Source organism: Pseudonaja textilis, chromosome 2 (genome assembly GCF_049901715.1).
Source record: "Pseudonaja textilis isolate UNSWEBS1 chromosome 2, rPseTex1.2, whole genome shotgun sequence".
Taxonomy (NCBI): Eukaryota; Metazoa; Chordata; class Lepidosauria; order Squamata; family Elapidae; genus Pseudonaja; species Pseudonaja textilis.
The window spans coordinates 88529057-88542075 of record NC_141991.1 but is presented as its reverse complement, the minus strand read 5'-3'; the positions used below and the strand labels follow the sequence as shown (position 1 = coordinate 88542075).

The 13019-nt window shown below is 38.7% G+C and overlaps 1 protein-coding gene across 3 annotated transcripts; it reads right to left on the bottom strand.

Moving 5' to 3' along the window:
• Positions 1 to 510: 510 nt before the first annotated feature.
• SLC26A2 (solute carrier family 26 member 2) lies at positions 511 to 12423 on the bottom strand. Of its 3 annotated transcripts, none has more exons than XM_026696354.2 (3): positions 12263 to 12423; positions 3557 to 4205; positions 511 to 2086 (listed from the first exon to the last, which is right to left on the bottom strand). In XM_026696354.2, the coding sequence occupies exons 1-3, from the start codon at positions 12283 to 12285 to the stop codon at positions 581 to 583; spliced, it is 2178 nt and encodes a 725-aa protein (XP_026552139.1). In that variant the 5' UTR covers positions 12286 to 12423; the 3' UTR covers positions 511 to 580. The 3 variants fall into 3 exon arrangements, with proteins under 3 accessions (XP_026552139.1, XP_087780674.1, XP_087780675.1); XM_087924548.1 differs by having other exon boundaries at positions 12170 to 12327; XM_087924549.1 differs by lacking the exon at positions 12263 to 12423 and adding an exon at positions 6434 to 6530.
• Positions 12424 to 13019: the final 596 nt, after the last annotated feature.

Below are 13019 nucleotides of genomic sequence, written 5' to 3'. Positions count from 1 at the left end.
GAACCATCTATGCATTTCAAATGCCACACCTATTCCCATCGCCACCTAATATGACATAGTTTATTCCGCATTTGGTAATGTGGGGGTGAGAGTTCTAAAGTGGGGAGAAATGTCCCTAATCAAGATGGATTTCCATTTTTCTGAGATATTCCCTCCCCAGAGTCTATCCTGACACACCACACAATTCAGAAGCATTCCTGGGGCACCAATGGAGTTGCAAGAAGGGGAGGGGAAGGGGGTGCAAGCAAAAAGGAGCAGGAATTTTTCAGCAGGAATTAGGAAAGGTATATCCTGAACGGTGGTGACACTACCTGCCCAGCAGTGTGGGAATGAAGACTTTTGGCCCTAAAGGCATCCAAACCAGAATGGGCCACTTTGTGATGCACACATAATAAAACTTTTGAGTATTTGTTCTTCTGGCCAAGCACAACCTATGTGTGATACCAAATGAATGTTTATAATCTTGAATGATCAACAGCATGTGGAAAAAAAATGCCCTTTACAACTTGATGAAATAACAGTATATATAATGTCCAGCATCATTAGTCTCACTAAACAGGAAGCTTCTACTTACTGTATATTACATTTCAGAGACACAGCTGTCATTATGCTTATATGTATACAATGCATATTCCACAGCTTGGTGCACGCTATGGAAGAGACAATGCTTCTTTCCTTTTTTAGTATACTCCCCTTGCTGCAAGGAGTACCTCACAGAGCGATTACACTGAGCCAGCAGCACCTGGATGCCAATTTCCCCATAATCCCTTTGAACCTCCTTGAGCGTATGGATCCCTGCTGTATCCAAGAACTGCACCGCACAGCAGTCTATTACTAGTGTATGGAATGCGGGTTGCTGACAGACAAGCTGCACCGAAGTTTCTGTCTGTTTTTCACTGGCTCCAACTGATTTTTCAGGACGTATTTGCTTTTCTAGCTTTTTCTTTGCTGCAAGCTCCAAGGAAGGATTGATTCCGGTCTTCTTGTACAGCATGGACTTAAAGTTCTCTTTGTTTGCATAGTATATTGGTGCTTCAAAGCGAAAGATTCTTACACCTGTCTCAACTTGAAGGCCACTATAGGCAGAAAGGGGTTCATAGATTTCAGAGCCTGGTACCAGACCAAGGAGCTGTCCTTCTGGATTTTGTGTCCGCAGAATGACACAAATCATTGAAAAACAGACCCCAATAAGAAGGCCAAGTTCAGTGCTTATCAGTGCTGAAGATAACATAGTGACAAACCAGATCAGCGTGTCAATTTTGCTTAACTGCCACATTTTTGGCAGGTCCCCAAATTTTCGCAAGGCTCCTTTGAGGTTGACAATGATGATGACTGCTAGCACACATTTCTGAAGGGAATAGAAGAGGGGAGCAATTACAAGGAGAACTAACAAGATGACTAAACTAGTCACCACACCAGAGATCTGAGTCTTGCAGCCCGTTTCATCTTTAACTAGAGTTTTGGCAAGGGCCGCGCTGGTTGTGAAACAATGAAAGAAAGACGGGAAAATGTTGCAGAAACCAATGGCATACATTTCTTGGTTGGGTTTAACCGTATAACCATGTTTCTTGGCAAACATCTCTGAAAGAGACACAGTAATGGCAAAGCCAATAATGGCTATAGGCACTGCATCCATAGCCACACTAGGAATCAGACCCCAATCTGGCGATTGTGGTGGTAGAAATCCAGTTGGTATATGTCCAGCCACACTCGAATCATATTCCTCTTTCAGATTCCCAAAATGAGAAGCCAACGTAGCTATTATGACCACTAAAAGCTCAGTGGGCAAGGGAGCCTTAAGTTTTGATTTGAACCGCTCATTTAACTCTTTTGCTGGAATAAGGACAAGAAGGCACAAGCAGCTGGTGATGAGGTCACAGAGGTTGGTCTTATGGATGTTTCTGAGTATGTTTTTCCATGTATTTAAAAGAGAACCAATGCCACTGCTCCGTGGAATGTTTAAGCCCAAGATGTATTTGGCTTGCGAGGTTAGGATGGTTAAGGAAGCGCCAGTCACAAATCCGCTGAGCAAGGAATCAGAGAGGTATACAGAGATGAAGCCCACTTGGAAGAAGCCCATAGCAACCTGAAGAAAAAGGCAGAAGATTAGATGGCACTTCTGTATTTACAAAGGAAATGAGGCTGAAAGGTGAAGTACATGTTATTAGATAGGTCCATGGTGGGATTCAGTCAGTACAAAGCGGTTCAGGTGAATCGGTAGCTCCGGCAATCATTTGGCTCCACCCACCAGCCCCTGCTTTATTCTATGCTATATTTCCTTTGTTTGAAGCCCAGCTGATCAGCACAGCAGCCCAGACTGCCACGCCTCCGCAGTTTTTACTAACCCGGGCTGCAGTAAAAGGTAAGTTTTCCTGCTATCTTCTAAAGTGCTGTGCGCATGCATGCCTACCGAACCAGTTTTTACACTGGTTGAATCCCACCACTGGATAGGTCTTGATATATATTATGCTATTCAGAATTACAAATAACTTTGTGTTTGTTTCAGATTCAACATGTTTAATTATTGATATGATAAATTTGTTTTTAAATATATTTCTACTTCTTAAGATTGTCATTTTTAAAAAGCCATTTAACCCTTATACTGCGCACGATATAATTGTGATATGCATATGTTTACTTTTACAAATTTTGTCTGATGTTGAATACGCTTGCTGGGGATGAAGAGGAAAGAGTTTTTTGGCTATCTTTTTTGTGAGGGACTTTTTCCATTTTTTTCCACACTATAGCTCTATCTACTTACATCTGTATCTCTATCAGTATCTACGTATATTAGCTATATCTACCTATTTGTAGATATTTGTATTAGGTTTCTCTATTTGTTTTATGTTTAATCCTTAATAAAACTATTGGTAAGAAAGCCCAGAACCCTACAGTCAGTTCATTAAATATCCTTTGTCCATCCAACTAATATGGAAAAAAATAGTATTGGAAATAGACCATAAAAAGGGTTCATCAGATCTAGCATGTGGACTTTTGTCATATCTACTGGTGTCTCCTTAAAGGAACCGTATCTTTTCCTGGGATTGTATGGTAGCCACAAGGCCTCAGATCATGAAAAGGTATTAAGAATGAAGCACACTGTCTCTACCTGGTTTGCATGCAAGTACTGTGTATCTCTATTCAGGATCAATGATGCAAAATAAGCAATATAACATGTATCCAAAATATTTTTAATTAAATTTGGGAATATGAAATAAGTATTTTTGCTAAATAAATTTCAAAATACAAGTCTAACCTAGTGCAATCTGTAGGAATTACAGATGCTCGTTCTTTTAATTCAAAGTATTGATATCATATTAAAATTGCCTTCTAGAATTGGTCCCCTTCCTGCTGTTTTGAGATTATAGCTTTTAGAATTGCAATCTATTCATTATTGCATTTTTTTACCCATGTCTGTAGGATACAGGATGGAGAAATCTAAGCTACAGTTCTTATATCTACCTATCTCTAATTTTGTATATGTGCAGACAAAACCCCCAAAAGGTAAAGAATTGATATCAGATGAAGTGGACCCCCTATAACTGCAATTTCTTACCTGATAAATCCCAGCTATGAAAGTCACAGTTGTTCCAACAGTAATTGCATAGCAACTCCTATCACATACTTTCTGTGAAGCCTGATTGGCAGTCCAAGACACCATTGTGACATTTATGAGGTCATTCATATCAGAATAATTGCTAGAAACACCTGATACTGAATCGTACCCAGCAATCTGTAATTCACGGTCTACCACTTCTCCCACCATCAAGCAGAGTACACCAAAAATGCCAACCGAGATATGACGGGAAGTTCCAAACAGAAAATAAATGATGTTTGCAAAAAATGATGTGTATAGACCATAGACAGGTTCTTGGCCAGCCAATAGGGAATAAGCAATGGACTGTGGAACTAGCAAAATTCCTACAATTATGCCAGACATAAGGTCGCCCAAGAAATACTCCTTTGGTTTGTACTTGGGGAGCCACATCAGTACTGGGAGAAAACTGAAAAACAGATCTTTGGCTTTAGCTGAGTTACAGCTGCAATTTTTCTTCAATTTCTTTAGCATGTAAGCCTTAATATCTGTACTTTTTCCTATATATTCTAAAGAGATCCTGGAATGATCGTTCCCTTTGCCATAAGTGTCCTCTGCCAATTCAAGCATTGGATGGACGTGATTGGCTTCTGCTGCCATCCTTGGGGATCTGTAGAAAAATGGAGAAAAAGATGTAAGATTTCCATCCCTAACATGTATTCAGATAAGACTTATTAAGACAAAATTTGCCCAAGCAATTCTGGAAAAGATAAGACTTGCCGGTCTTAATTTATATTAAACAAACCAAAACTGAAAGAAAACAGATGAACAAGAACTTTGGTCTAAATCAGGACTAGCACCTGTAAATCTAAATTATACCGTTAAAACATAAAGCAAAAAAGAAGCTCAGAATCCATGGCTGAAATTTAATGAATATTGATAGCATAATTTCCTATAAATTAACTTGAAGAAACAAACAAGGAACATAAACTTTTAAATGACCTGAAAGCACTTGAACGGAAGTTTATCCAAATAAATTTTAAAAACCCATTGAAAAAATATTTCCCACTCCTGATGTTCCTAATAGTAGAGGGGGCAACAAAGAAGCCTTTAAACACATGGGAAGTCTTACATTAGATAGTTTCTGGTCTGTATAGTCCAATTAAGCACATGGTTTAATTCTCTTAAGAGGGCCAGTTATGGAAATGAGGAAGAATTAGTAAGAATGCAGAGCTCATTTTCCTTTTCAAGGTTTGAATCTACATGTTCAGAAAGAGTGAAGGAAGAGTGCAATCCTTTACTTCTAACTTCAGCTATCTGGTTTTTCAAACTTTATATTACATTTTGCCTCCTGCTTTACTTCCATACAGCGTAAGTAACATGTATGGCTTTTCTTTTTTATCCACACAATAGATCCATAAGGCTGATTTCACTGGATTAAGTAATGATTGGACTAAGGGCATATGCTATTTAAAACTTAAGCATCTTTAAAATCTGTAATACTGATTGCATTGGACTAAGTCATGATTGGACTAAGTGGATATGCTATTTAAAACGGAACCATTTTCAAACCTTGTATATTCTGGGGCAATCCAAAAATGTATTTTTAATTTAAGTTGAATAGTAATTTAAGTTGAATTTAAGGCAGTGGCCCCCAACCTTTTTTGAACCAGGGACCGGTTTCACGATTATTCTTCCACGGACCGGTACCTGAGTAATGCGAGACTACATCGCCATCGGGACAGTTCTTCGTTCGAAGCCGCCCCCCCACTCTTCGATGTAACTAAGGCGCGAACACCCAAACGCCGCTTTTCAATCGAAAACCCGGAAGCATTGCCTGGTGGCAAGTGCCACCAACCGCCACCTTCTACTAATAGTCCCTAAAGCAGCGGGGAGCTGCTTTAGCCGGGCTTCTCTCTCCCTTCTCAGTGAACCGTTGCCCTTCTTCTTTCCAGCCTCGGGCAAAAAAAAAAAAAAAAGACTTGGCACAGCCGGCTGGAAAGCACGCCCGAATTCCTCACAGCTTCCTGCCTCCGCCTGCGAGGAAGTGGGTGGCGGGGGGGCGAGGGGTGCAAGCGTGGGCCGGGAAGCATGACTGGTTAGGGAATGACCTTCCCCAGGAAAGTCGGAGGCACAGCAGCTGCCACCGCCACAGCTGCTGCTGCTTCCTTGCACTCTGGCGACGGACGCCGTGGTGCTCCTTCAGTGCCTGTGCTCAATCTGTTCCTCCGGGTCGTGGTGCAGCAGCAGCAGCAACAGCTTTATCTGTGCACGTGCATGGTTGACGGGGGAGAAGGAGAGGAAAAGGGAGACTAGCGCTGGGCATACCGTAGTGCTCTTTTCTCCCCCTCTCCCCCTTGCGGCTCCCAAGCTTTGCGGCCTGGTAAAAAATGATCCACGGACAGGTACCGGTCCAGGGACCGGTGGTTGGGGACCGCTGATTTAAGGTGTATAATATTAATATCTTCTTACAAAAGATATACCAAGGAAACATGTTTTACTGATTCTTTCAAAAGAAGTAGTAAATATAAGGAATTTCATTTCCATTAGAGATTGGGGACACTCTTGTCCACAACTTTCTGCAGTGTGTTTCTTTTACAATTATAGATTGCAAGAATTTTATTTACAGGAAGAAATAAAAATATTTTACAATGCTATCTACTCTGCAAGAAAGAGGCACTTACATTTTGCACATTATCCAAGGAATATGAATCAAGGTGTAAAGGATATATACTTACTTCCATAGTAAATAAAATTTTAAACTATAGTGTTTTCAAAGCATGCTCTTTATATGAGTATCTATTGTTTGCCCTACATATTTTTAATTTTCATCATTTCCTATGAAAACATTAATGCATGCAAATATTTTATTTTAAATATAATTGTGGATGATAGTACCTAAGTGATCTTGGCTGACTTCAAAAAGCAAAACAAGGCCAGGTTTGAATAGCATAGGATAAGAAGCCATCATGAAATTCCAAGTTTGTAAGATACACTAGAAATAAATGTACACATGTGCACACTTTAGAAAAAGAACATAGCAAACCATTTTTTTATGTTGGCAAGAAAACTTTATAGAAAACTTATGCCAAGAAGTCCTAAGAAGTCAAGTTTCATTTACATATTTTGATAATATATTGGGCCTGTAGTACAAAAGAAAACTGAGGAATATAGATTGGAAACATGTGGAAGAGGCCTTCATCCTGCAATGGATAGAAAGTGAACACATGCTCTCTCTCTCTCCCTCTCTCTCTCTCTCTCACACACACACAATGCCAATTTAAGCTAATAGATACTGATTTTTCGGTAAACATAAGGATTCAATTTCGCTATAAGTCAGAAACGGTAGAGAAGATAGGTAAATTAATGAGGCAAAGTTTCTGAAAAATACCTTTTATTAATTTATCAATGAATGAATGGAATTTATAGCTGTTGTATGTAAGACATACATACATCTACAAATTTGGGGTGATGTTAACATGTACATACTGTATGTACATATTGTATATGCTTTTACATACTGTTTGAAAAATGAAGCTAAATTCATCATCAGCCTCAGTCCCTGTCCTTTCTGATGGCTCCTGAAGCATTCTTCAAAATTCAATTGTTTCAATTGTCCAAACAGAATGAAATGATTTCTCACTATTTTGAGGCAGGAAGCACACCAAAACTAAAAAATTCAAACAAATGTGACACACAACTTCACGATCTTGACTTCAAAGCAGTCCTTTTTATAGGAATTGTACAGAAATTCAGGGGGAGAAATAACATCAATTAAATATTATGATCAAAATATAGGCAATGTCACTAACAAGCTCCTGTTTTGTTGTATCTGAACTTATTAAGCTCACCTGGATGGTCTCTGACTATTGATTATGCTGGTGGCTTTCTATTATTTTCACTCTTATTCCATAATAAATTACCAAGAACACATTTTCTCTCTTTCCACATGTGTGTGTGTGGGGGGGCCCTGTGGGTTGATTTGTGTGCCTTTTGTGATGTTTGTGTCTCTATGACCAGTAGATGTGCTTAGGAGAAAGCAGAATTTCTAGAGAACCAGGACTATCCACTGTGTTTCTGCATACCTCTGCTATAACTTGGATAAATCTTGCAAGATTTTTGGAAACAAATATGCCCTTGTTAGCTTTTTGGTCTTTTAAATTTAAGAACACAAAATAGGTACCCAGTTGCAAATTTATATGGCACTTAGCCTAGTTCAACATCCTTGAATGTTCTTGTAGTCAAACAACTATGTGTTTGTCATGTGAAACCTAAGCAGTGTCTGTGTATAGTAAAAGGCTTCCAACATCAAGGGAACAGTGGTTTATTAAGGAAGCTGCTGGCTTGACTATATTTCACCTTTAAATGTCCAAGTATGAAAGATTTCATTGTGTAGTGTAGAAAAATGTCTCTTCAATATACAAGCAGCGTATTGCATATAAAATAAAACCACTTATAAGGCTATGGCCAGCTCTAGTTTAATACTTTTTCTAGAAGAATTGCCCATTTAAAATAAATGCTAATATGTTTCATTTAGCTACATTTCTCATCCTTATCTTTTGATATGATTAGCTCATTTGACTTGTGGTAAGAATTATCCAGAATATGTAGAACATTTAGCAGGTATACTCACAAGACTAAGAGATTTCTGGAGTCAACAAAAGTGCCTGACATGATTGAGAACACAGATTATGGTTCTCAAGAATTCTTATTCTGAAGTTATGAAATAATTCAAATATTTGCAATACAATAAGGAAATTCTTTTTAACTAAGTAAAATGAATTACTCAGAGGAATCTGTACCTCATCCAAACCTCAACTATTGGTACCATTCATTCAGACAAAGCTGTATTTAATATTTTCCCTTTTGTTAACTAGGAATTCAAGGATATATAATAGAACCAAAGAACTTTCTTTTTAAAAAGTTTATTTGTAGTAGGAGTGCCTAGAAAAGCCTTTGACTACTTATTAACTTTTTAGGGGGTACAGGATTTTTTTTTTCCTAATCCAGCAGATACAATTTCTCTCAGGAAATGTTTAAGAATAAACAAATTCAAATCCCATTAGCAGATAAACCTACTTTGAAATCAACACTACTAGTTCATTCACAACGGTGCTTAGTAATTGAAAAAGAGCAACTTCTTGCTGGTTGCTAAATCCTGAGTAGACATTTAGCTATCCTTCTGGGATAGTATTGGAATGCTTATTGCTTGGAGAAAATCTATACTGGTTTAAAAATTTAGAGAGAAGAGCCAGCACATAAACACTATTTGCTTGGGAGTATGAACTAATTTCTGAACACATGAGATTTCAGATTAACCTACTGATTAAATAAACTGGAGCCTGCAGCTATTCATATATGACACATATATCATCTGCATCAGATTAATAGGGAGGCAATTTTCTTCTTTTTAATTAAGCTTCTATAGCTTTAATTAAGCTTCTTTGTCTTTCATAGTAATTGTCCTGCTTAGATGCAGAGTGCCTGTTTTTCACTGTGCTTACTTAGTTCTTATCTCAAAGTTTATTGATACAAGATGCAATGACAGTTTGTTTCTCAGCCAGATTATTGCAAAGTCTGGTGTTTGTTGGGTCCCAAAGGATTGGTTCAAGGTCACATAGTTGACTTCTATACCTGAAGGAAGGTTTAGAACTTGGGTATTCTCCAGCACTATAACACTGGCTTTTCCTTTAAAACCTAGTAATTCAAATTGGTTTTCTCTTGTTAGAAATTGTTCTTATTAAATTTTTATTCTGACATTTTTTGTGGGGGAGGGTCAACTCAAGGCAGCAAACATATCTAAAGCTCCTGTCTTCCATTTTCCACACAACAACCACCCTGAGTGGTGAGCTAGACTGAGAGAAAGTGACTGGCCCAAGGTCAGTCAGATTAACCTACTGATTAGGTTAATCTTAGCCAGCTTTCATGCTTAAGAGAGGCCTAAAACTCACAGTCTCCTGATTTCCAGGCCGACATCTTCAGTAAAGTATTACAGACAAACAACTGCTTCTACAAGGAAACCTGAAGCGTAAAACTTCAGGATGGGAATGAGCATTATAATAATTTTTATACTATAATATTTGAGGGTTTTTTAAGTGTACCATTTTAATCAATGGGCAACTCCTGGCAGTTTACAACAGTTACATCAATGTAAAACATCACCTGTCAACAATAATTGTAAAAATACCCCTTTCCTTCCAAATGACAGTGTTCAGCTTACTGTTTCCTCACTCACTGTTGTCTTTTTTTTTAAAAACTGCCTCCTGTATAGGTCTTCTTTCTTAATTAGATGAAAATATTAATAGAGAATTTGGTCAAAAAGAGAAATACATGTTCTCACTTATAGTTGTAACAGTTAGTTATAGTTGTAACTTATAGTTGTTATGCACAAACTCAGGGCCCAATTTTTTAAATATTTTAAACATATAGTTTTTTAAATATTGTCAGCTCAGTTTAAAAATACTTAACTTTTCAAAAGAACACCCTTCTTCCTTTCCATGCAAAGGGAGAAAATCCCTTTATTTTAAACTGGAATTGTATTTTATACAAAATATATTTTTTTAACATTCAGAAATAAAATCTTACAGAATTAGTTTAATATAGAGATAATTAAGTATATTACTAATTATCTCAATCTATATTAAACTAATTCTGTAAGATTTTATTTTTCACTTTTTTTATACATACCTCAAGAAACTCCTTCCTCTTCCTGTTTTATCTACAACTATAACTGTTGCCTAAAGGAGGCTTACAACTCACCATCTATAGGTTTCTAAGCCAACACCTTCACCACACAAGACTGGTTATAACACTGTACAGAATTGACAAACATGTTGGTTGCATGTATAAAATATGAAATAAATGTATATGTTATGATAAATAGGATCATAGCCAGAATAGCTGCAGTTTTTATGATCATACTTTTCTCTTTTTAGGTAGTTTATAGAAACCATTTCAGCTCTATGTAGAAATATGGTGTCACAATGGTTAGAATGCAGTATTGTAGGCTAATTCTGCTGACTGCACAGCAGTTTGATTCTCACTGGCTCAAGGTTGATTCAGCTTTCCATCCTTCTGAGGTCAGTAAAATGAGGACTCAGATTGTTGGAGGCAATATGCTGAGAGGGCTGTAAAGCACTATGAAGTGGTATATAAGTCAAAGTGCTACAATTTTCCTGCAAAAGCTTTATTTCAGGGTGGAAAATGGGTGCTCATAAGCAATAAAAACCAATTTTATGGTTTTAGTTTTCTAATTAACTGTCATAAAAATACTTTAGAAACAGTCAACCCAATCTTCTCAAACCCTATCAGATTTGAAAAGCAAGAAAGCAAAAAAAAAATCACCAACATGTTCAGAAGTATTTCATCCTTCTCTAACAAATGCTGTCTTCCACCGCACCTCAGTATGAAAATCAAATACTAGCATGATATAAGTTAAACTTTCTTCCAGAATCAGAAATGAAACACAGTATTATGCTAAATTCTAAGTTAAGGCACCACCAGGCTAGAAACAGGGAGACTGCGAGTTCTAGTCCTGCCTTAAGTATGAAAGCCTGCTGAGTTTAGGCCAGTCACTCTCTCAGCCCAGCACACCTCACAGAGTAGTAGTAGTAGGGAAAAAATAGGAAGAGGAAGAATATTAGGTATGCTTGTTGCCTTGAGTTATTTGTAAAAAATAATAAAGGTGGGATAAAAATAAATGACATTAAAAGATAATCAGCAATGTTCTATTCATTAACACAATCTTAAATATCATTAATATACAGTCCTCCTTCAGAGTTAAATTTTGACCAAGTGCTTCTAGGCTTCTAATCTAAATTCTATTTAATCCCCCCTCCCCCATTTTATCTTTAATTTTTCAGTTGTTGACTGGGACATGTTATACTTTTGAACACTGCAAGGCTGACATGCCTTATCCATGTTGATATCTAAATTAATTACTGCTTTATCAGTGAAATCTTGTATTCATCTTCCAAGAAACCCACCTTACAGAGTTTAATAAAACTCGTTTCCAGGTAAGTACTTAAAAGCGCAGTTCTTTTTCCAGAACTTTTTGAAGTGATTTACAATAAAATAAATAAATAAAAATACTAATTAGAAATAGAAGACACTAACAGGCCAAGAGCACAGTAAAAGGGAGGAACACAACCTATGGGCCCAGCATCTTCCAAGTGGAGCAATGCACCCCAAGTCAGTTCCAATGTAGGCGAGACCATTTACACTGAATCCGATTTTGAAGAGTGAGCTACGGTTTTGTCGCTTTTTTGAGCTTTTCTCTGGGAACTCTCGGTGGGCTATGAGGAGATCAATCTGGGAACCCTCAGTGGGCTATCCGGAAATCTCTCTATAATCTCTCGGAGAATACAAACATTCCAAGAAAGCGCGCGGGGTCTTCTTACCATTTTAAATGGAAGAGCAGCCGCCCCCTCACAAGTTTACGTAGTAACATAAACCCCATTCAACGCTTACCCACTCCCAAACTCCGCATAGTACACGGAGGAGGCGGGAACACTCAGGAGAATGGGAGGACACGAATGCGCGGCGTCCTTTTTATAGCTTTGCATTCTGCTAATTCTTTGAGAAAGGCACTCTGTTCCCGGCACACGTCCCCAACTCTACCGGAGAACAACTCACTTGGTCAGGGGTTTTCCCCTTCTGACTGCTTCGTCCTCGAAGAAGCACAGAGCACGCGTAAAACCACCGTTGTCCCGGAGCACCTCCACTCACCTCACTCGGTCCTCTTCCCCCATCCCTTTCGGGACGCCGCGCTCTTTGCCTTATCCGTCAAAGGGGGGGGAAAAAAACCAACAACGTGTCGATCTTCAGCAGCCTTTCGCCAAACAAGCGACAAACTTGCTTGTTCGTCTCCCGCCAGTCAGCGGGCCTGTGAACACCGCCCACTCCAGCCCACTTGGCGGCTAGCCAAACCGGCGAGATGACTTCTGGTGAAGTTAGCGGCGGGATTTGAGAAGTCGCAAATAGGGAAAGAGAATTTCTTCTGGGAAGCTCCGAGGTGGGAGTTGCCCGTCTTTGGGCACGAAAAGCAAAGGTGTCAGCAGGCAACCCCTCTTGTAGCTTTTGGCGCCGGACTCTCTCCAATACTTCGTGCTCACACTGCAGTCGGCTTCTATGATCTCCCGCGCCCTGCAATTATATATGTGTATTACAGAAGTTGAGCCAAAGGTTCAGTAGCCTGGTAGATTACGCGCGAAAACCTGGTGTCTCCATTTTCAGAATAGTTTCGAAATACCACCAATACGTGGAGGTGGCGTTTTCAAATTCGGAGGAGCGCTTGCGTTTTGCTTGCAAAATACCTCATAAGTACCGTTTGTAACGTGTGCGGTTTTTTTCCCCCTCTCCCGACAGAGAGAAAGTAAAAAAGAAGAAATACAAGTAGTCCTCGACTTAACAACATTTCATTTAGTGACCATTTAAAGTTACAACGGCTCTGAAAAATGTGACTTAGGACCTTTTTTCACAGTTA

Excerpts from the sequence above, each read along its gene's own strand:
- SLC26A2 (XM_026696354.2), bottom strand. The coding sequence starts at position 12,285 with ATGGGGGAAGAGGACCGAGTGAG. Across the intron at positions 4,206-12,262 it reads GGGGAAGAGGACCGAGTGAG|ATCCCCAAGGATGGCAGCAG; the intron begins GTGAGTGGAGGT and ends ATTTTTCTACAG. Across the intron at positions 2,087-3,556 it reads TCATAGCTGGGATTTATCAG|GTTGCTATGGGCTTCTTCCA; the intron begins GTAAGAAATTGC and ends CTTTTTCTTCAG.